Below are 22,194 nucleotides of genomic sequence, written 5' to 3'. Positions count from 1 at the left end.
TTTTTTTTCCTTTTCTCAAGTAACTAAATTTAAACAGAGCTTCTTTTAAATTGTCTCATTGTTGCCTGTACTCTGTACTCTGTTATGTTGAAACCATGTGGGGGGATGCACCTAGCTCTTTCCCATCCCCCAAGCACTCTTACCACATAGGCTCTAACATGTCCCAATTTGGCTACTTGCCCCTAAAATGGTATTTCTGATGAGGGCTTTACTGATTTTATGATAACACTCTGTTCTTTCAATAGTTTTTTCGAACACTTGAAATGCACAATTTTATACCTTGTTCGATGATACAAAGCATGGGAGAATTAAGAGGATTATGACCCTAAGATAGTTAGAGGAAGTTGAAATACAAGAAGACTTCTAGAACAAAAATTGATAAACAGATTTAAATAAAAATGGCTAAAATAAGTTCAGACAGTGAGAGCACGAGTAGACTTCTAGATCACATCTTCATGGAAAAGAGAAAAGAAGGGGAGGGGGGGGGGCAAAAATAAAACACGGAAGTTTCTTCTCCCACAATACCCACTCTCAAATCTCTTTCCTCCCCAACACCACTCACAGTAATATAGCATCCACTCCAATTTGGATGCTCCAAAGCCATCACCAAGAAAGAAATTTATTCTGTAGTGTTGATTCAAACTTCCCATCTAAAATCCGAAAATCAAAAGTAGAAAATACATAAATTTGGAGACCATTTCAAGAAAATTTTCTGAAATGGGAAATTCAAATAAGATAAACGAAGAAGAAAATCTCACTGTAAAACATACTTTAGAGACCATTTCAATAAAATCTCAGTTCGATCTCCAACTAAGAAGATGAGGTTATATGATAAAATAAAAAAAGGTAACCACAACAGTAAATGGGAAAATCAGATCAAATAAACAAAGAAGAAGAAGATACCGTAGGGTTTGAGGAGAAATCGACAAAGATCATTGATCGATGAAGCCCCCTCAGCTCACAGGTTCTTCTCCATGAAGCTTCCCTCACAGGTTTCCTCTCAATGTTTCTTCGCTCTCTAGGTCAAGGATGAAAGTCGAGATTATCATGAGTGTCACACCCCGTTCACACAGAACCGGACCGGTGACCGGGTTAACTCCGGTTAACCCAAACTTGCCAGGATCATCTGATACAGTACCCAACCACAGCATAGACACATCTAAGATAAACATTCAAAAGTTCAGCGGAAGACTTAATTTACCTGTAAATACCCCCAATATACTTGATACCCAAATTGTAATATATAGATAAATACATGTGGGCCCGCAGGCATGATATTTATACAAAAAGAATAACAATTCACGTATCAAGTATACAAAAAGGGATCACCAAAAGAATTAAAAAGTAAAACCCTATACGGCGTCAATACTGTGGTCCCGCAGCACAGTCCTTGCACGTGCAATCCGTACCGTGCTCATACTCCTCGAGGACCCACCAATCCTCATCGAGAAACTCAACTGTGGGGCCCGACCCTTGATCTTCAGGCTGGTGACCTGCAAAATCATCTAAAAGAGGTGCGCACGTGGGATGAGCTCACTAGCTCAGTAAGTGAAAAGAAGGACCACACAACAATCACATCCATATGCACTATATGCTATGCAATTCATTTTAAATCTCATCCACCTAAACAACATTACTAAGTATTTGGTTTGGTGCTACTACAACCACAGTACGCATATGCTCCGGGTATGAGCCGCGAACTCCATCCCGCGATACGCCCATAGGGCTGTCGGAGAAGGCCCACCGTGAGTATTTAGAAAAGTAAAGCATACCGACTACCGGCTCTCAACATAAAAGTAAATGACAGAAAGTAAAGGTGCTGACTCCAGCAATTCAAAAGCAGTACGATTGGCCCTCTTGAATATACCACTGAGGTTGCCGACTATCCTAATGACCAACCGGGAGTATGTCTAACCACCATAGTGACCCGACAACCGCGACCACTGCTTCCCCCCAAGTGATAACCTAACAACTCAACCCCTGTTGGGAAGGGTCGTTGTAATACCCTACTTCTTAAACCCGGTCTGATTTCACGGTTGACCCGGTTTAACCATGCAAGACCCGAACCAGAGAGAGTTAAAGCGAGTTCCTTATGGACTATGATGGCAAGGGTGATCTTAAACACCGGCTAGCCGGACAAGTTCGAGCCAGTGCCAGAAGAGACAGGAATACCCAAGCCGTACACATGCACCTATCATAAGGCCATGTACGGATAAAGCAGGTATGTAGCCGTATATTAAGGTGCATACATATATTACATCGTATGCCAAGAGTGGGATTCGTGCCGATGGTCGAATTCTGTCAAAATCCCAAGTTTTGGCCTTCAGGTGGGCGGATAGGTGGGCGCATCCACCCACCTGAGTGACCCACCCATGTGAATACTTAGTTATTTTAAGAATTATATATAACATTTATTTCCCTTTTTCTTTTTTCTTTCATTTATGACACTCGTACGTTGGTGAGAGGAGTGAAGAGGAGAGAGAAAAGAAAAGGGGAAGAAGAAGAGAAGAGAAGGAAGGGGAAGGAGAGATGGATTTCAGCGGCGCCAAGGCTTGATCTTCCCATTCTGAGGCCGGAAGAGTGATCTTCAACACTAGATCTACATTTAGAGGTGAGCAAAGTTTGGGTTCCTTAAACCTTCACCATACCCAAGTAAAACCCTTGATTTGGGTAGGGTTCCTTGAAATCTTGTAAATCCCCCTTGAAATGATGAATCTAAGGTTTAATAGATGATTTATGTGTTGATCTTGAAGGATTTGAAGAAGTATTTACAAGGTTGGAGAAGCATTGTGGATTTGAAGTGATTTTTGGGGTTTGAAGGTGTTCTTGAGCAAAGAAGGTAAGATGGCTTCCCATCCCTTAAATCTAACCTAGATCTAGGTTAGAACCAACCTATAAGACCTTGAATGTGTGAAGAATGGATTTAGAAAAGCTCCATTTGAATCCCCAAAGATTGGGGGAAGTTGGGATGAAACAGCAGGTTTCCTGCCAAGACCAGTGGGCCAGACCGGCTCGCCTGTGGGCACCCGTCTGAGAGGGCAGGGCCTCGGGCACAACCGACGGGCCACCCTGCCCGTCAATCTTAGCAGACCCCCTGGCCCAATCGACGGGCCAATCGGCGGGTCGACCTACCCGCCGGTCCAGACCGGTGGGTCTGACTGGTGGGTCAGACAGTTGGGCTATCCGACCCACCCGAAAAGGCTCCGAATGTGATTTTTACGTCCGATTGGACCCAAATCGGATGTGTGACCTTCTTTTAGGATTCTAAACATGATCGTGTCATTGGATCGTGTTAATCTTGATTCCAAAATGGTGAAATACTAACCATGCTCCCTCATGTTAGGTTCACCAAATCCTACGCTTCTCGAACCGGATCTCACCCGTACCGAACGGGAGTCCTTGTACACTACAGGTAAGTGGGGAGAGGACGTTTGGCCTTGTTTCAAGGCATTGTTTGGCATTCATTTAATCACATCTAGTCTAGCCATGCCATCATGAAAATGCTATGTAGATTAGTCATCCTCACATTGTTATGCATGTGTGTTATGTTTACCTTCTAAATGCCAAGTGATGATATGCTTATGTGACGAATGTTGATATCATTGTGCATGATGCATAAATAGACTAGATGCCATAGTCGGCTTGGAAACGAGTGCATTGATGGCCCGTGGTATGGGACGCGGAGGTACTATGCAATCGTACTATTGTCATATAGGAGCATGCGGTTTAGGATTTTCACCTTCCCGTGCTACGACCCTTCCCAACAGGGGTTAAGGTGTTGGGTTACCATTTGGGGGGAAGCAGTGGTTGAGGTTGTCGGGTCACTGTGGCGGTTAGACATAACGTCCGGCGGGTCATTAGGACGGTCGACAACCCCGGTGGTATATTCAAGAGGACCAATCGTACTGCTTTTAAATTGTTGGAGTCAACACCTTTAATTTCTGTCATTTATTTTATGTTGAGAGCCGGTGGTCGGCATGTTTTTATTTTTTCGAGTACTCACGGTGGGCCTTCTCCGACAGCCCTATGGGCGTATCGTGGGATGGAGTTTGCGGCTCGTACCAGGAGTATACGCGCACTGTGGTTGTAGTAGTACTAAACCAAAGACTTAGTAATGTTGCTTAGAGGGATGTGATTTAAAATGTATTGCATAGCATGTAGTGCATATGGTTGTGAATTGTTGTGTGGACTGTTGTGTGGTCCATCTTTCCACTTACTGAGCTAGTGAGCTCATCCCACGTGTGTACCTCTTTTAGATGATTTTGCTGGTCATCAACCAGATGAGCACGAGGCGGGTCCCACGGTTGAGTTCCCTGAAGAGGACTGGTGGGCCCCTGAGGAGTTAGAACATGGCACTGATTGCTCGTGCCAGAGTTGTGCTGCGGGACCGCAATTCTGATGCCGAGCTGAGCTCCACTTTTGATGCCGAGCTGAGCTCCACCTTGTGATGCTGAGCTGGGCTCAACCTTTGATACCGAGCTGAGCTTTAGGCTTTGATACCGAGCATACTCTGATTTTTGATGATTTCTTTTATGTACTTGATATGTGAATTGTCCTCTTATTGTGTAAATATCATGCCTTCGAGCCCACATGTATTTAACTATTGTATCACAATTCAGATATCAAGTATTATGGGAATATTCACAGGTAAACCAAGTCTTTCCGCTGAACTGATAAGCTCTTTCTTAGTTGTATGTATGCTGTGGTGGAATACTGTATCAGATGATCCTGGCAGGGTTGGGTTAACCGGTATTAACCGGTGTTAACCCGGTCACTGGCCCGGTTCTATGTGAACTAGGTGTGACAGTCGTAGCACTGGAAGATGATAATCCTAAACCGCATGTTGCTTAGAGGGCCGGTCCTCTCAGGAGGGCAGGTCGGCCCGTCGGTGGGGACCGAGGGCCTGCCCTCTTAGGCGGGTGCCCTCAGGCGGGCTGTTCGGCCCACCGGTCCCGGCCCACCTGAGAGGGCAAAAACTTGCCTTCTTCCTTAAAACTTTTTTCAACTTTTGGGAAATCAAATGGGGCTTTTTCAATCACATTTTCCACACATTCAAGGTCTTGTAAGATGATTCTAACCTAGATCTAAGTTAGATTTAAGGATTGAGAAACCATCTTACCTTCTTTGCTCAAGAACTATATCAAAACCTCAAAAATTACTTCCTTGCTCAAGAAATCGCCAATGCTTCTCAAATCTGGTAAACACTTCTTCAAATCCTTCAAAATCAACACATAGACCCTCTATTAAACCTTAGATTCATCATCCCAAGTGGGATTTATAAGATCTCAAGAAACTCTACCCAAATCAAGGGTTTTACTTGGGTTTGGTGAAAGTTTAAGAAGCATAGCCTTTGCTCAGAATGGGAAGACCAAACCTTGGCGCCGCTTAAATCCTTTCCTTCCTCCTCTTCCTTCCCCTTTCTTCTTCTCCGTTCTCTTTTCTCCCTTCTTTTCTCTCTCCTCTTTACTCTTCTCACCAAACTTCTTAATGTAATAAATGAGAAAATGAAAAACACAATAATGATATTTATACTTTTTAAAACAACTAGTAACCACATGGCTGGGTCACTCAGGTGGGCGGGTGCGCCCGCTTGTGACCACCCATCTGAGGGCCGAAAATTGGCCAACAAGTGGGATTTTGATGGAATTCGACTCTCGGCACAAGGTATATTATACGTATGCACTTTCGGATACGGCTACATACCAACATTACTCATACATGGCCTTATGATACGTGCATGTGCACGGCTTGGGTACACCTATCTCCTCTGGCACTGACTTGGACTTGTCTGGCCAACCTGTGTTCAAAGTCACCCTTGCCATCATGGTTCATAAGGAACCCGCCTTAACCCACTCTGGTTCGGGTCTTACATGATTAAACCTGGTCAACCGTGTAATTAGACCGGTTTTAAAAAGTAGGGTATCACAATGAACCTTGATAACAAGTTTGATCAGTTATTTTTCAGAACGTGGAATGGACGAATTTTCCCGTTCTAAAACAATCCTCGTTCTCCATGGCATTCTAATTCTCATGAACGAGAATGCAAACCAAACACTACTAAACACATCCCAAAATGCATTCCAGGCCTAGAATGCGTTCCAAGAACCATACCAAACACATCCAAAATTGGCATTTGAATCGGTGAAGGCTGATTCCCAATTCAAATCGGTTAAAATCAGTCAAAATTATACACTAATCAGACTGAATGGGTGTGAATCGATCATTGTTGGTTCTCAGGTGAATCAACCGATTCCCAACCCAATGCACCAATATTTAAAATCCTAAACGGAGGATACATCAGCAGACAGAAAAACTTTACATGCTTTAATCCCATTTCCACCCCCACCCAATTAATCAAACACCTAAACTTTATCTTATCTGTGGTGAAACAATACAACTTTGCAACCCCAACAAAAGCCCCCCAAGCAAATGGCCTAAGAGACAAGGGTCTCCAATGTATACTTTTTTAAGTTGGGATAGTGAATCCTACCAATCAATCACTTCGGTGGTTGCTGGTGATTAGAAAGCTATGATGACGATCGATGGGCATTACAACAGTAAATAAGAGAATATTGTTTCCAATCACACACTAATACAAGAAGGAATGATTGCTTAGGCATATTCTCTCTCCCCTCCCGCCTCCCGCCTCCCGCCTTTTTCTTTTTCCATTAATTTTTCACGAAATCAAAAAAGTTTATGGTCGTTAGGTTAATGATGAAGGACATCTGAACTTATGATGTATATCTATCTAGAAAAATATCTTTTAATTGAAATTGAATGAAAAATAATATGATTTGGCCTGATATGGCCGATCTATATTGGTATCTATATAGTATCTAGAGAGAGTAATAATGATTCCAATATCATTTTTGATATCGATTTTGATACCATTTTTTAGAATTATGTATGTGCTACCAGTTGTGGGTAGCGATTAAAGTCTTATTCCAATCATTATCGATGTCCATATCAACAGACACTCAAAAAAGTGTGACAATTCTAAACATTTAAACACCTTCCCAAACATAGAAATGATTGAATATATTCCTAAACGTTCAACTAATTAAACATAAAAAAAAGAACCTTGTTGATCTAACGTAGGAAATGTCTAGACACATGCGGGCATAAAAAGACTGCATCGCTCCTTATGTGCGTTAAAAATACTCCCATTTATGCTCTCATTGGCATTGTGAGCTTCCTACACCAAACCAATAATCATTTGCCCTTAAACAAAAATCCTTATTCTTTGTTTGCAACTACGACATAACCCTTAAAAGTTGTAACTTTAAGTAGATTAAATATACATCATGAATGGGTCCTGGAGGTCTCAATTACTCGTCTTCAGATTTTGGAACCAATGGGAACCAAAGCAGTTCCACCTCATTTGGTAATTGATCCAAAGATTCTAAACACTAACTCCTAAAACCGAATTAATTCGGGTTTTAGCGAGACGGTTCATGATTCGGATCCTAAATTGATACCCGTAGGAGTTGGGACCCAATGCAGCCCACGACAAACAAAACGGGTCATGTATCTGGATCTGGAAATCGGGGCTATGACCGTAGGACTTTTTATCTTTTCCTTGAAATGTAAGGAATTTTATAAAATAAATAAAATTACTCTTTCACCCTTTTTGAGCCATTACAACAGATGCTCCACCAAAATTGTTTTATCTCAATAATATAAATACCTTCTAACCTCTTTATGAATTTATTAATATATTAATGGCAAAAGTTTTTCTGGTCGGCAGTCCAGTTAAGAAAGTCAATGGTCGGGAGTGATCTCAACCCTTTAAATGGCATCCAAACATCATGACCATGCATCCATTTCCTACGACACAGTCTCTATAGACCTCCGTCACTTCCTCTGTTCCCCCTCGATGCTTTGCTGCCGTCGGGGGTGCTCTACAACAGCCGCTCGGGGAAGATAGCGGTCAGGTGACGAACCCACCGTGAGCCGTCCCCTCTCTCCGACGAAGAAAATGCTTCTTCTTTTTCACCAATTTCATTTCTTATGTTTCTTTAAATTTGAACTGAGGGAGAGAAGCAGAGAGCAAGTAAGAAAATTTCTGGGGGGAGAGAGATGTAGAGGGGCGGCTGGGGAGAAATAGAGGGAAAAGGCTTCGATGAAAGCCGCAGAGGTGATGAGACCCACCGCAAGTCACCGCCCTGGCTGAACCCATCAATCGCTGCTCATAAATTGCAGGCAAGTGCTTTTTCAGTACGAGATGAGATACGGTTCTCATAGGGGTTCTCAGGGGGGAGTTTCCTTGCTTGGGTTACGTCTCGCTCCAAATTTCAACCCCTTGTCCTCCGAAGTCTCGCGCTGCTTCAGTGATATTTCCTGTCAACAGAAATTGATTATCACAGATTTATTAGGCTTGTTTTCATTGCATCTTTTCTTCCTTTTCCCTCTTTCTGTGTATTATTTTTTCAATTTATGAAAATTACTGATCATTATTGGTTTGTATCAGGCAAAAGATTTACAGATTCTTACATCCCAATCATTAGCTCTTTTTAGGTTTTAATGCGTATACATCTGAGTTCAGCCTACCCTTCCCCCTTCATTTCTCTTTTCCTGAAAGAGAACTCTTTTTGGGTGGTGAGATGGCTGAGGGTTGTCAGATAAAGAACATGCTGTTAGGTTAAAATTACCCGAAAATTTCCTTTTTGTGATCTATACTTGAAAAAATTAGAATCTGTCAAAACACCATTACTACTGACTTAGGGTAAGCAAGGGTGGAGTCATGAATGGTTACAAGATTCTACCGTGATGGAGCTGACGGAACCTCTTCTCTCTTTCGTTTCTCCGGCGAGATCGGTGTTTAGGTTTTCCAAACCAAAAAATGCTTCTTAAACGATCTTGCAAAACGCATGTGTATTATCATACATACTTCTTATTCCAAATCAACACTTTAAGACAATAAAATTTAAATCCAACGGTCCAAAAGACACCCCTCACAAGATTCCTATATGAGGGGTCCGACCAGAAAACCTCAAAATATGAATTATGAATCATATCAAATACCTCTATTTATGTTTTTATGTCAGATAAACAAAAATTGAATCAAAAGACTCAAAACTATATATCTAAAAAGACGAAAAGATTTAAAAAATTGTTTCAACCAATAAACCGTAAAAGCGAACTTACTCTTCTTTACCCAAAAAAAAAAAAAAAAAAGCGAACTTAATCTAAGAAAGGCAAGGTCATAAAGGTAACTTCGTCATAGTCCAGTCTGTCGGTCTCTAATCGGGGTTCACGTGACCGTGGTCCCGCTCTCAGCTGGTGAGGGAAATGCGTCGGTGGGGTGCCAGTTAGAGAGAGAGAGAGAGAGAGAGAGAGGAGGAGGAGGAGGGAGAACGAGGGAGAGAGGATCGCTTCGTATAAAAGCCAGCGAAGGCTTGACGAAGATTTCTTTTTCAAGTGTGGGGATAGGAAGAGGAAGCGCGAGAGGCAAGGAGAGTTTGTGTCTGTCTCTCGCCTTCCAGACACAGGAAAGTGCGGCCATGGTGGACTCGAGCGATTCGGTTTCAGTTGATATGGAGACGATCTCTCTTGGTGGAAAGGTTGGATTTCGAAATTTATTGTTTGTTCTTTGGTTCTGATTTCAAAATTTGTAATTAATGTAATCTTCTTCTCGTGTCTATCTGTTTTTATTTTTCCAGTGATGATTGGAGAATTTTCAATTTTTAATGATGCCTTTAAAGATGCAGATCTTAAGTTTCCTGAATGATTGAACTTTTGCTTTGACTTTGTGTTCGTTGTTTGAACGATTTGCTGATTCGCATTTTATTAAATTAAAAGTGTTTCTCTCTCTCGCTTGATTGTGAGAGAGATTATCGTTTTAGTTTCTTAATTTATTGTATATATTTTGAATATATTAATTTTTTATTTAGGGTTTCTTTGTTGATTTCTGATATTGCATTTATTGTATTATTCTTATTCGTTCGAAATTTCTTTTTTCTGATTTTTCTGTTTCACGTGGAAGTTTTGTTCGTTTTGATTGTCTTAATTGCTAAATTCACGGATCTCTTCTCTTTGTAAACCCTTGAAGTTCATATAAGTATTGCTTCTTTGTTTCTCTCCATGGTCTTTTGCTTTTAATTTGGTATGTTATGCTGCATTTGCATTGCAGTGCCAGGAGGCAATGGACAGGGAGGTTTGTTGGCTTCGGCAGTCTTGTTTTGTTGTTAGGAAGAAATCAATACCTGTGGCCTATCACCTCTTGTCTTTTAGTTTTCTATGCCGCTCCTTGGGTATTCTAGGTGACTTGTGCTTTTGGCCTTTTCTTTTCGATACCTTCCTTAAATTCCATGCTGTTTTTTCTGTTAATATACGAAACTGAGGTTCTCATTTGAAACTTTTGCTTTGATTAGTTCGTGTCTTGCTGATTATGGAAACCCTGAGATTCTTTACTTTCTTAAGCAAGTAGATTCCTTCTATTTTTCCTTCTTTTTTTTTTTTGGGGGGGGGGGGGGGTGGGGGTTTGTAGGTAAATTCATTGGCGTTGTTCTTTTATTTTTCTGCTTATTCTTATTGCTTTTATTGTCAATTTTTTTGGATAAGCAGTTCACCTTTCGATTAATTTGCGGCAATGTTCTTAGCTGCCATATTATCCTATTAAACTATTCTTTGACAGTTTTTTTTCTCCAAAAGAATAATCTACTTTGAAGGTTATCTTTACAGCATGCTGAGACATCCAATGATTGAGCTTTACCCCTCCCTTTTTTTCGGTGTATTCTATCATTTGTTATGAGCGGACAGATATAGATAGATACTGTAGATGTATCCAGTGTTGATCCTTGCATATTTGAAGCTCTTTTAGGATGTCCGTTTTACTTGATTGGCTTGATTTCTTTATTTTCTGAAAGAGTTTGGTGCTGAAAGGCATATACTGTTAAACAGAAGGGTTACTTCTTCAATTAGCCTACCAGCTTCTCTTATATCTGTCCTATTTCTTGTTCATGCCTTCATGGTTTTTTATGTGTGTGGTTTTTAACTTTCTAAGAAAACAATGCTCTTTGTGCTGTATGCCTTCAGGAACATATTGTACAGACAGGCCATGGTCCTGTGTCTGTTGTGGTGTTTGGCGACCAGGATAAACCAGCACTTGTTACTTATCCTGACTTAGCTCTAAATCGTAAGTTCAGTGGTCATCTTTTGTGGCCTGGATTATCACTTCTTATTTATGAAATACTAGACCTTGTCCATAAGTCGATTGCTCTCTTTAGTTACTTCTTCTCAATGATGAATGTGATAATTCTGTGTGATTCTGTATGTCTTTGACCAGATATGTCCTGTTTCCAAGGATTATTCTTTTGTCCAGAAGCCGCTTCTTTGTTGCTTTACAACTTCTGCATTTATCATATTAGCCCTCCTGGGCATCAGGTCGGTTACTTGGTTGACTTGATTGCAGTACTTGTTATTTTCTGAACTATTTTTTTTCTTCTATGTACTATAATATGCCATTCTGCTATGTAGTTTTATTGTTCACATGATTGCTCTTTTGGTCCTTTCTTCAAGAGCTCTTGCAGTTGGGTGCTGCTGCAATTTCTTCAGACATCCCTGTGCCTTCTGTTGATGACTTAGCAGATCAGGTTGCTGATGTTCTCGACTTCTTTGGGTAATTTCTATAGCAGATCTGCATTTTGTTTTTTTCATTTTTGGGTTTATAAATAGTCATTTCCTCCCTTGTTAGGGCTCTTTCTTAATAATTTTCTCTCTAGTTATATCTCTGTTTCACCAGTAATTCTCCCTTAAATAGGCACTCATTTTGTACTGGAAGGCTGTAGAAAGTCTTTAGAATATTCTTCTGTGGAGGAACAAAAGGGAAGACAAATCCCCCGTCGTGACAGTTTCTTTGAAAAATAATTTGCTTCTAATGGTGTGAGCATGCTATTTTCTGCTTTTAGGCTTGGTGCAGTGATGTGCATGGGGGTCACAGCCGGGGCTTATATCCTTACACTATTTGCGGTATGTTGACCGCCTGGTTGATTGTGTTTTGGTTGCTATAAATTAACTTTTGGTTTTGGTTCTAATTTCTGTATTGTAAGTGTTCTGTTGTTGCAGATGAAATATAGGGAACGGGTCATTGGTTTGATACTTGTTTCTCCCCTATGTAAAGCACCGTCTTGGACAGAATGGTTGTATAATAAGGTTCCTTCTATGGTCCCTTTGCTGTCATCCACTTGAAAAGCAGCATTATGAATTTTTTTCCTTTTAATTTTACATCTGTCATCACATATTTAAGATAGTCTCATCTGCAGGTGATGATAAACTTGCTCTACTTCTATGGAATGTGTAGCATGATGAAGGAATACTTGCTTCAGCGGTACTTTAGCAAGGTATTTGGTGCAGATGTTGTAACTTCATAGCCTGTTTGTATTGCTGATCATTCCTTTGTATAGTGGGTTGAGTGTTGGGATTTGGTTATGCACTGTTAGGAAGTTCGAGGTAGTGGACAAGTCCCAGAATCGGATATTGTGCTGGCATGCAGAAGTGTGAGTTCCCATCTCTCTCTCTCTCTCTCTCTCTCACACACACACACACACACACCCACCCACACCCACACCCACACCCACACCCAATTCTTCATAGTGCATCCACAACTGAGGGTGTTAATCGGTTCGGTTCCGGTGTAGACGGTTCGATTCGGTTTGGTGCAAGATTTTTTTATGTAAAATCAAAACCGAATCATTTAATAAACGGTTTCATATATTAAAACCGAAACCATTTATAAACAGTTTTCTTATCTTTTCTAATTTTTTTTTATCAAAACAACTTCTTCACCTTTAAAATTTTTGGTGAAATGGATGTAAGTCATAACATTGAATTGAATTGTTTATTGTTATATGCTTTTCTTTAATAGTTGTTTCATGTAAATTTAATTTTTTTATTGAAACGTACTAAACTTAACATTGAATGACTTAAAATTACTACTTGTACATATCGATTTAACGGTTTAAACTTTAAAACCAAAACTGAATCACGGGTATTTTAGAACCAAAACCGAACCATTTAATAAACAGTTTCATGGTTTCTGTGTAAACAGTTTGGTTTGATTTTGGTAAATAGTTTCGGTTTAAAATTCACATCCTGATCCACAACCCATAAAAAAGAAAATTCCTCAGCTTCCAATTACATGGATAATTACGCACATCGGTGCAATTTTCTTTATTGTGGATAATGGTCAGTCAAGAGGATTAGCATTTGACATATATCCTGCGCTTGTAATGCAGTTGTTAGATGAGAGGCAGAGTGCAAATGTATTGCGGCTTCTTGAGGCGATTAGTGGGTAAAACATATTTGATATTTACTTAGTGTGTGTGACACTGGATATCCACATGTTCTGTCTCACTGTTTAAGTATGATACAAGGAAGGGTTAGAATTTGAATTAGGTCTCTCTTTGATGTTTCTACTAAGCAGGAGACGTGACATTACTGATGGATTGAAGAAATTACAGTGTCGAACGCTGTTATTTGTGGGTGAAAACTCTCCTTTCCATGCTGAAGCTCTCCATATGACCTCAAAAGTTGACAGAAGATACAGTGCATTGGTTGAGGTAGGTACTTATGATACATAATGTTTGTAGTTCATTTAAGGACCCAGTTTTCCTTGAGCCATGGTCCTTCCGATGGCCGTCATTATACACGGATGGTTGTCTGGGAACAGTGGATGGCATTTCAAACGTTAATGTTTAATGGAAGTAACGATGACCTTGAGTGAACTCTTCACCGTAGGTTAAGGAAAACTATTGAATGCTGAATGGGTCCATAAGGAAGTAGGGGATTGTAATGTATGAAAAATGCTTATGGAGGCTGGTTGGGTATGTGGGTTGGACAGGTTCAGGCATGTGGATCGATGGTGACGGAGGAGCAGCCCCATGCAATGTTGATCCCAATGGAGTACTTCTTCATGGGATATGGGCTATATAGACCAAGCCAGTTCAGTGGCAGCCCCAGGAGTCCGTTGAGCCCATCGTGCATCTCACCAGAGCTGCTTTCGCCGGAAAGCATGGGCTTGAAGCTGAAGCCCATAAAGACACGGGTTTCATTGCAAGTGTGACTGGCGTGCAGGGCGGGGAGTCGGGGACGAAGCTAGATGTGTAATTTTGACTCTTGTAAACGTTCATACGCTTTAGTTGGGGCTCGGGGGAGTCCTTCGATTGGTTGCCAACAAGGGAAAGATGGCGATGATGATATGCGGTGGAAGCTGGGATTATTCTGGGGAGTGGGGATGGTGTAGATAGAGAGTAAAGAGATTAAAGTACAAAACGAAAGTATAGTGAGAGACCGAGTGATTTGATTCATTCATTTGTAGACCTGAAGTCATTGAGAGCCGAGCAGCTGTAAATCGTCTGTGGATAAACTATTTGTGCCTCTATGAGAACATTATTGTAATAAAAAAAATAAAATTACATAAGAAAAGGGAAATTGTGTTCTGTTCTGTGTTAGACGGGGTGGTGTAGATTTCCGGTGGATTGATTGCAGTCATGGGCATTACATTGATAAGGCTATCAGAGGAAAAAAGGAAAAAATCAATTGAATGCTTGGTGGCTGATCATCAACATCGGACTTGGGTATTGGAATTGATATCTGTATCGGTCTAGGTTGATACTGATGCGATCAGTTAGATTGACCATTTTCCTCCAAATGCGGTCTTGGCATAATTTGCTGTTTATATTCATATTATACAGTTGTATTGTATAAAATGCACCAAACTGTATCTTAATGAACGGCTCAAGGATTTGTTTTAAACATTGGGTAACGGAAAAAAAGGGACAAACAATGCACACAAGTTTATGAGGTTTTGCAAAATTGCTTACATTTTTGGTGATATAAGATTCTACTTCACCATCAATGGGGAATAGGGTTACAAGGTTTGTCCTTACACCTCTCAGTAGTACTTTCATTATAGAGAAAGAAAATCTCGTTACAAATATATAGCAAAAAGCCTTAATCCGGAAAGTACAAAAGTGCCCTGAAATAAAAAAATTCAAGGGGGGGAGGGGTTGTGCCCCCTACAACCCCACTATGCAGGGCTTTTCAACCCACATGACTCGCTTACCGGTAAATGGGATTGCGTTCTGTTCTGTTGGGCATTTGTAACAGTACTTCCTGGATTAAACTGCGACGGAATACAAGACATTGTACACCAACAATCTCCACCTTGGCTTGAATTCTGTCGAGCCTGTAAAGATAATTTGTAGACGTCTTTATTCCTGTACCTTATCAGAGGTACAAATCCGCACCTATTTGGTGCGTCTTACTTTTGACAATGAGTAATATTAACCAAGTCCAAACAGGACTCAAGCTTCTCTGTAGTGACTCGCTTGGTAAGCATATCTGTAGGATTGCGATTTATATAAATTTTTATCAAGTGAATACTATCTTCTGACACGAGCTCCCTGATCTTGTAAAACCTCATATCAATATGCTTTGTCCTTGCATGAAACAAATGGTTCTTTGCTAGATGTATGACACTTTGACTATCACAATATAACATTGTACCTCATTGCTTCAACCCCAACTCACGAACCAATCTAGCCAACCAGACTCCTTCTTTGGCAGCCTCAATTGTTGCCATGTACCCTGCCTCTGTAATGGAAAATGCAACTATAGATTGAAGCATTGCCATTGACATGATATAGGTCCATCAGCTAATGTAAATACATATCCCGTAGTAGACATCCTCCTGTCTAAATCACCAGTATAATCAGAATCAACATGACCTACCAATTATGAAGAATTTTCCTTACCATTGAACGTAACACATATATCTTTAGCCTTACTCAAATATCTGAAGATCCATTTAATTGCATTTCAATTCTCATTCCCTATATTACTAATATATCTATTAACAACATTGATTGCATGAGACAAATCCGGCCTGCTACAAACCATAGCATACATGAGACTCTCAACTGCGTTAGCATAGGGGATCTAAGACATCTGCTCCACCTCTTCATGTGTTGTAGGGCATTACTTTTCTGATAACTTGAAATGACTTGTTAATGAGGTGCTAACCGGCTTAGCCTTTTCCATATTGAAATGCTATAGCACTTTTTCAACAGACCTCTTCTAAGTTACCCAAAGTTTACCTGCACTTCTATCTCTAAGGATTTTTATGTCAATGATCTTAACAGCACCAAGATCATTCATCTCAAATTTAGCATTCAATAAAGACTTCAAAGAGACTGTACCATGCTTATTCTTTGCAGCAATAAGCATATCATCAACATTAAACATCAATAAAATAATAGAATTATCACTTGACACGTTATAATAAACATAACTATCATACTCATTTCTTGTGTAGTCAATCTTCATCACGTGAGAATCAAAGCGCTTATACCACTGCTTAGGAGATTGCTTAAGATCATAAAGTGATCTCTTAAACATACAAACCTGATTTTCTTTCTCCGCACCTTGAAATCTTTAGGCTGCTCCATGTAAATCTGTTCCTCTAAGTCACCATAAAGAACTTCACATCAAGTAGTTCAAGCTCCAAATCACACATGATCACCAAAGCGAGTAATAACCGAATCGAAGTGTGCTTCACCACCCGAAAGAATATTTCATCATAGTCTACTCCCTCTTGTGCAATAGCCTTTGGCTACAAGTCTGGCCTTATTGTAGACACTCAATTTTGTCACCCTCCTCCAGCTATGATGACTTACGGAACTTGGACGTGATATTTCGCTTCCAATTGATAGAGATGACAATTGAGTGAAGTAACTATTCCCAAAAGTATTCCAGACTTACCCAAAATTCTCATAAATCCTACATGAAAAGAATGGTCCAATTATGACATTTCATATACGAAGGAATTCGGTCCTAGGTGATCGTATAGATGCATAGTATTCAGAATCATAATTCCAATGACATATGGTATGTCAAAATTGGACCATCAGATCTCCTGCAATCATTCCCAGAAGTTACTCTATGAACACCCAAATCCGGCCCACGTGAGCACCCATGCCTTACCTTGAGTGCCCAAACCCCGCCCATATGAGCACCCATGCCTTGCCTTGAGTGCCCAAACCCCCCCATACGAGCACCCATGCCTTGCCTTGAGTGCCCAAACCCCACCCATACGAGCACTCATGCCTTGCCTTGAGTGCCTAAACCCTACCCATGTGAGACCCCATGCCTTGCCTTGCACCCTTACCCATGCCCTGTGTGCACCCGACCAAGCCATGCCCGACCAAGTTCTAGCACCAATACTGGAGTTCCAACACCCATGCCAGAGCCTGAACACCCATACCAGAGTCCCAGTACCCATGCTGGAGCCCGAACACCCATACTAGAGCCCCAACACCCATACCAGAGCCCCAACATCCATTCCAAAGCCCCAACACCCTTGCTGGAGCTCTAACACCCCTGTTGAAGCTCCCGCACCCCCTTCAAAGCCCCGACACCCCTACTGGCAATCAGAATCCCCCTTCTGGCAATCGATTTGGAGAAGGAATTCCCTCTTCACCCGTCGGAGTACCCTACACTACCCCGCTAGCGTACCTTACACCGTGGCCTCCTATTGGACCAAAAAAGAATGTCCAAAAAAATTACTTTTTCCCTCATTAGTCAAAGAAAATTACCCTCCACCCCATTGGTAAAAAAATTTCTATTTTCACCCATTGGTTTAGAGAAATTACTTTTTACCACCATTGGTTAAGGAATTTTCTCTCTCCTCCCTATTGGTCCAAAAATTCTATAAATACCCCCCTCCCTTTGGTTTTACACACAAACACAATCCCACAACAAGTCTCCTAGTGAGCATCCCATAGTAGTGAAGCTCTACCCTCTCTCCTCCCCTTTCCCCCCTTGAGGTTTTTCAAGTCTTCAGAGAGACCTTCATTAGATCTTCGGATCTTCGAAGTGTTCTTCGGGCTTCGAAACTCTTTAATCCTTTGCCTTCTTTGAGTGAGATTTTTGTGTAGGAAAAGTTTCCCCTTAGTCTCCCACGCCCGTTTGAGGTTGTTCAAGTCTTCGGAGAGATCTTCATAAAATTCCTTCGAATCTTTGAAGTGTTCTTCGGGCCTTCGAAGTTCTTCAACCATTTAGGTTTCAACCCATTCCTAGAGAAAATTCTGCTCGAGTGTCACCTCAGCCTAGCCCTCCCATAGCCCATTTCTAGCAGAAGCTCTGCCTGAGTGCCACCTCAGCTTAGCCCTCCCATAGCCAATCCCTAGTAGAGGCTCTATCGGAGTGTCACCTCAATCTAACCCTCCCATAGCTTGTCCCCATCGGAAGCTCTGTTGGAGTGCCACCTTAGCCAAAATCCCAACGAAGCCTATCCCTAGTGGGAGCTTTGCCAAATTACCACCTCAGCCTAAGTCCGGAAGTAGCCTTCCCTAGCTGAAGCTCTGTCAGAATTCAAATTCAAAAGTAACCGTTCCTAGCCAGAACCCTATCTGAATATCATCACAGTCAGCATCTCTCGAGAAAGAAAGTTGGAGGTCAAGACCATCTTCCCTTAAGCTGGGAGAATCCACAAGAAAGTCCGTATCAGCATCAACCAGGGGATCCACCCCTCTTGACCCGAAATAGGGGTCAAGCTTAGGTATAACTGCTCAATAGAATTAGCACAATGTAGACTTTATATTGGCCTTGTTTTAGTGTGCATAGTTATTTAAATTCAGTCAATGTATATGTATGTGATAACTTAGCCATGCATGCGGAATAGGAATAATTATAGAAAATGTTCGTTCTTAAGCATCTAGTAGGAAGACCGGTTGAACCGGGTAGATTGGGTGCTAACACCTTCCCAATTCTATAACCTGACACTTACCCTAAATCTCTGGACTAGACTAACTTTCGTGCCCTTTTCTCAGGAATCAGGCCCACCCTTGGGTCCTAGGCCCATAACCAGCATTTTCTGTTGTTCCACTTCATGAGTCATCCAGTCGAACTCGTCTTGAAAAAAAACTTCAAATTTTGATTGCCTCTTTGTCACGGTTTCGACAAACCATGGCTCCACATTTCCACAAAAGGGGAAATCCTCTTCTTTTACAAAATACCAATTGAGAGTAGGGTAATAAGAGACAGAGATCTTCCTAGTCATTCTCAACACTTTTTGTCCTTTTGTGGTAAGAGGAGTGTACCCAAGACCGTTCTTCCCTTTGTTCATTGCCAAACTAGGCTGCTTTGGAACTCCTTGATGATATTTTTTGAGTCCCATGCTAGGAAAATATTTCATATTCTTCATCATCTGATTCACTGGCGGACTCCAGATGGCTTCATAGTTAGCTAGGACTTCCTTCTTTGGCCCTTCTTTGGTAATGGCCGTAGAAGTTGTATCTAATTCAAAACCACTTAGTTGGACTTCCTTGTCTTGTTCTTCCCCATTTTCAATATTGGCTAACCACTTCAGGATCTCCGGTTACTATGATAACCTTCCGTTCATGAATGAACTTCATTTTTTAATGGAGACTAGAGAACACTGCCTTCGTAGGATGCAACCAAGGCCTTCCCAAGAGCATATTAAAGGCTGTCGGTATATCAATGACTTGGAAATCAATATCAAACTTCACCGGGCCAATCTTTACAGCAAGGGTAATGATGCCAAGGATCTTTCTCTTGGTATTGTCATATGCCTGTATGGTTTGGGTGGTTGGCCTCATTTCTTCCAAGTTGATGCCAATACTCTTTGCCGATCTCAATGGTAGCACATTCAAAGCAGACCCGTTGTCAACAAGAATCTAGGGAACCACTTTGTCAAGGAATTCTACTGTGATATGGAGAGCTCGATTGTGCTGGACCCCTTTGGGAAGCTTTGAATCTGAGAACATCAGAGATTGCACAGCATATGTTGCCCCTACTATATGTGTGAGATGTGTTGGATTTCTTTCGATTAGCACTTTACATTAGTGAGGGACTTCAGGACTGCTTCTCGGTGTGTGGGGGATGCCATCAATAATCCCCAAATTGAGATGTTTGCTTGGGACTTCTTGAATTGAGCCAAGACTAGGTTCTCCGGTTCTTTCTTCAAGTTGCTAGTTCCGGCCTCATTAGCCCTCGGTTGTTCTACTACTAGAGCCTTGCCATTGTAGTCTTTCCCACTTCTAGTTTCCATCACGTCGACAAGTTTCTTTACAATAATCTCCATGGGATAGCAGTCATCATCATCACTATTTGTTAGGGTGATTTTTCGTACCATAGAATCATCTTCTTCTTATGATTCTCCTTCCCTGCTTGGGGTGGGTAGTCGAGGTCCTCCACAAATATCCACAGCCCTGGATTGTAGCTTCTTGACTGCATTGGAAAGCTATTGGAATATAACGTCTACCAGCTTTGTGAAAGTTTCCTCTAGCCCTATTTCTTCCAGATCATCCAACTGCTCACGGTAGTAACGATCACTGACAGTTACTTCACCCAGCATGTTGTCAATTTCTTCCACCCTCTCCTGCATTCTTAATGTGTTGGAGTACACTTCACACAACTTTTCCTCCATCTCTAATACGAATTCGGGTTCATCCAGATAAACTTGCATCGGCTCCCTAGATCCTTCATAACTTTTTGAATTTGACGTAGAATCATCTCCTCCCATATAGAGGGAAGGGTAAATGCCAACTATCGGATTAGCTATTAAATCATCACCACCAATAGCATAGACTGAGAAACATATCGGATGTTCTGGTGAGTAGTGTTCTAACTCATCATCATAATCATTGTACCAAGGCCCTTGGTAGTCATCCCAGTCTGGATACCCATCATCCTCTTGAGAATCAAAGTCATCTCCATCCTTCTCATCTTCATTCTCATCCTCATTGTCATCGTCATCATCCTCTTCTTCACTGATTTCCTCCTCACTTGGTTCTTGATCAGATTCTTTTGGACCATCAAATTCTTTGGCATCCAAATGCTCGTAGTATTCAGAGCATACAGATCGGAAGATTTCCATAGGGTTGGTCCTATCATTTCTGGCTCGAAGTTGGACCAGTCCTGACTCATCACCCTTTGTGTCACTCCCTATGTGAATTAGGGAGACATGTTCCTTAACTTGTTCCCCTATGGCTAATACGGTTACTACTCTGAGAAGATGAACTGTAACCTCTTCAATTACCTCTGGATCGTCCTCTAAAGATATAGTGGGCTGAATTAGAGAAGTGGGATCACTTTCTTGGTCTTCTCCTAAAGTATTCATTGATCCTATTGATGAGGTCATCTTTGGGGAATTTGGTAGTGCAAGCATATCCTTCTACTCATATCCTTCCGTCCATCCTTCCATTGGGTTATACACCGAACCTTGAGAATGGGATTCATATAAGGGTGATGAGGGGTATGAAGCGGGATGGTATGAAGACGAAATGGTATGGGAGGTAGAATATGAAGATTGGGGGTGATAGGATGAAGAGGTTCCTCCACTTTGATGCTGGGGGGAAGGTTGATGATATGGCGGAGGCTGATAATATGATGAAGGTGGAAGGTATGGTGGGGGGTTGGTAATGTGGTGCTGTGGACCCTTCTATTGATGAGGAAGGATGAATGGCGGGTGTCTGATTTTTCTAATTCTTCTTCTAATGATTCTCTTCTTCTAGGAGTCCTTATGATTCCAGCCCTTTGACTCATGATTTTCCTATAAGCTCGAGCATTCATATGATTCTTCCAAACTCTAGGTACAATTAGTTGAGTGGGATCACTTTCTATAGTTTCTTCATCTAGATTGTTCACATGATCAGGGAGTGGATTGGTATTGCCATTGGGAGGCTACTTGACCTTGACCTCAATGGTTCCATTGTCTACCAAGTCCTAAATTGCATGCTGTAAACCCAGACATATTTTAGTATTGTGCCCCTTCTGAGTGTGGTATGCACAATATTCATGATCCCTATACCAAGCTGGAGGGGGGTTGTTGATTACTCTTGGAGCCACTGTCCCTAGCAATCCTTGCTTCTTTAACTTCTCATATGTGGCCATTACGGCCATTCTCAAATTATTAAACTGCCTTCCTAGGTGAGGGGCCTTTTGGGCGGGTGCATCTGCTTATATTATGAAGGGCTTAGAAGAAGTGGCTAGTGAGACTGACTGCTAAACTACACTCACCATATTAGTTTCCGGACCCTTTCCCGGTTCATATGTGTTCTTGCTTGCTTCTTGGGAGGACCCTTAATACTGGGCCTCTCTCAAAATTCTGTTATCCACACATGTTCCGGTGGCTATTAAGGCATCAAAAGTTTGTAAATTCTAATAGTAAAG

The 22,194-nt window shown here is 41.4% G+C and overlaps 1 protein-coding gene across 2 annotated transcripts; it reads left to right on the top strand.

Annotated features, from left to right (window-relative positions):
* Window positions 1-9,343: 9,343 nt before the first annotated feature.
* LOC122078485 (protein NDL1-like) lies at window positions 9,344-14,438 on the top strand. Of its 2 annotated transcripts, none has more exons than XM_042644487.1 (11): window positions 9,344-9,563; window positions 11,038-11,137; window positions 11,288-11,385; window positions 11,532-11,620; window positions 11,910-11,970; window positions 12,067-12,153; window positions 12,252-12,341; window positions 12,441-12,497; window positions 13,236-13,291; window positions 13,424-13,559; window positions 13,841-14,438. In XM_042644487.1, the coding sequence occupies exons 1-11, from the start codon at window positions 9,504-9,506 to the stop codon at window positions 14,060-14,062; spliced, it is 1,056 nt and encodes a 351-aa protein (XP_042500421.1). In that variant the 5' UTR covers window positions 9,344-9,503; the 3' UTR covers window positions 14,063-14,438. The 2 variants fall into 2 exon arrangements, with proteins under 2 accessions (XP_042500421.1, XP_042500422.1); XM_042644488.1 differs by having other exon boundaries at window positions 9,347-9,563; window positions 12,264-12,341.
* The last annotated feature ends 7,756 nt before the right edge of the window (window positions 14,439-22,194 follow it).

This window comes from Macadamia integrifolia, chromosome 5, assembly GCF_013358625.1.
Source record: "Macadamia integrifolia cultivar HAES 741 chromosome 5, SCU_Mint_v3, whole genome shotgun sequence".
NCBI lineage: Eukaryota > Viridiplantae > Streptophyta > Magnoliopsida > Proteales > Proteaceae > Macadamia > Macadamia integrifolia.
The sequence above is the reverse complement of the archived record's forward strand: the minus strand, read 5'-3'. Positions and strand labels throughout refer to the sequence as shown.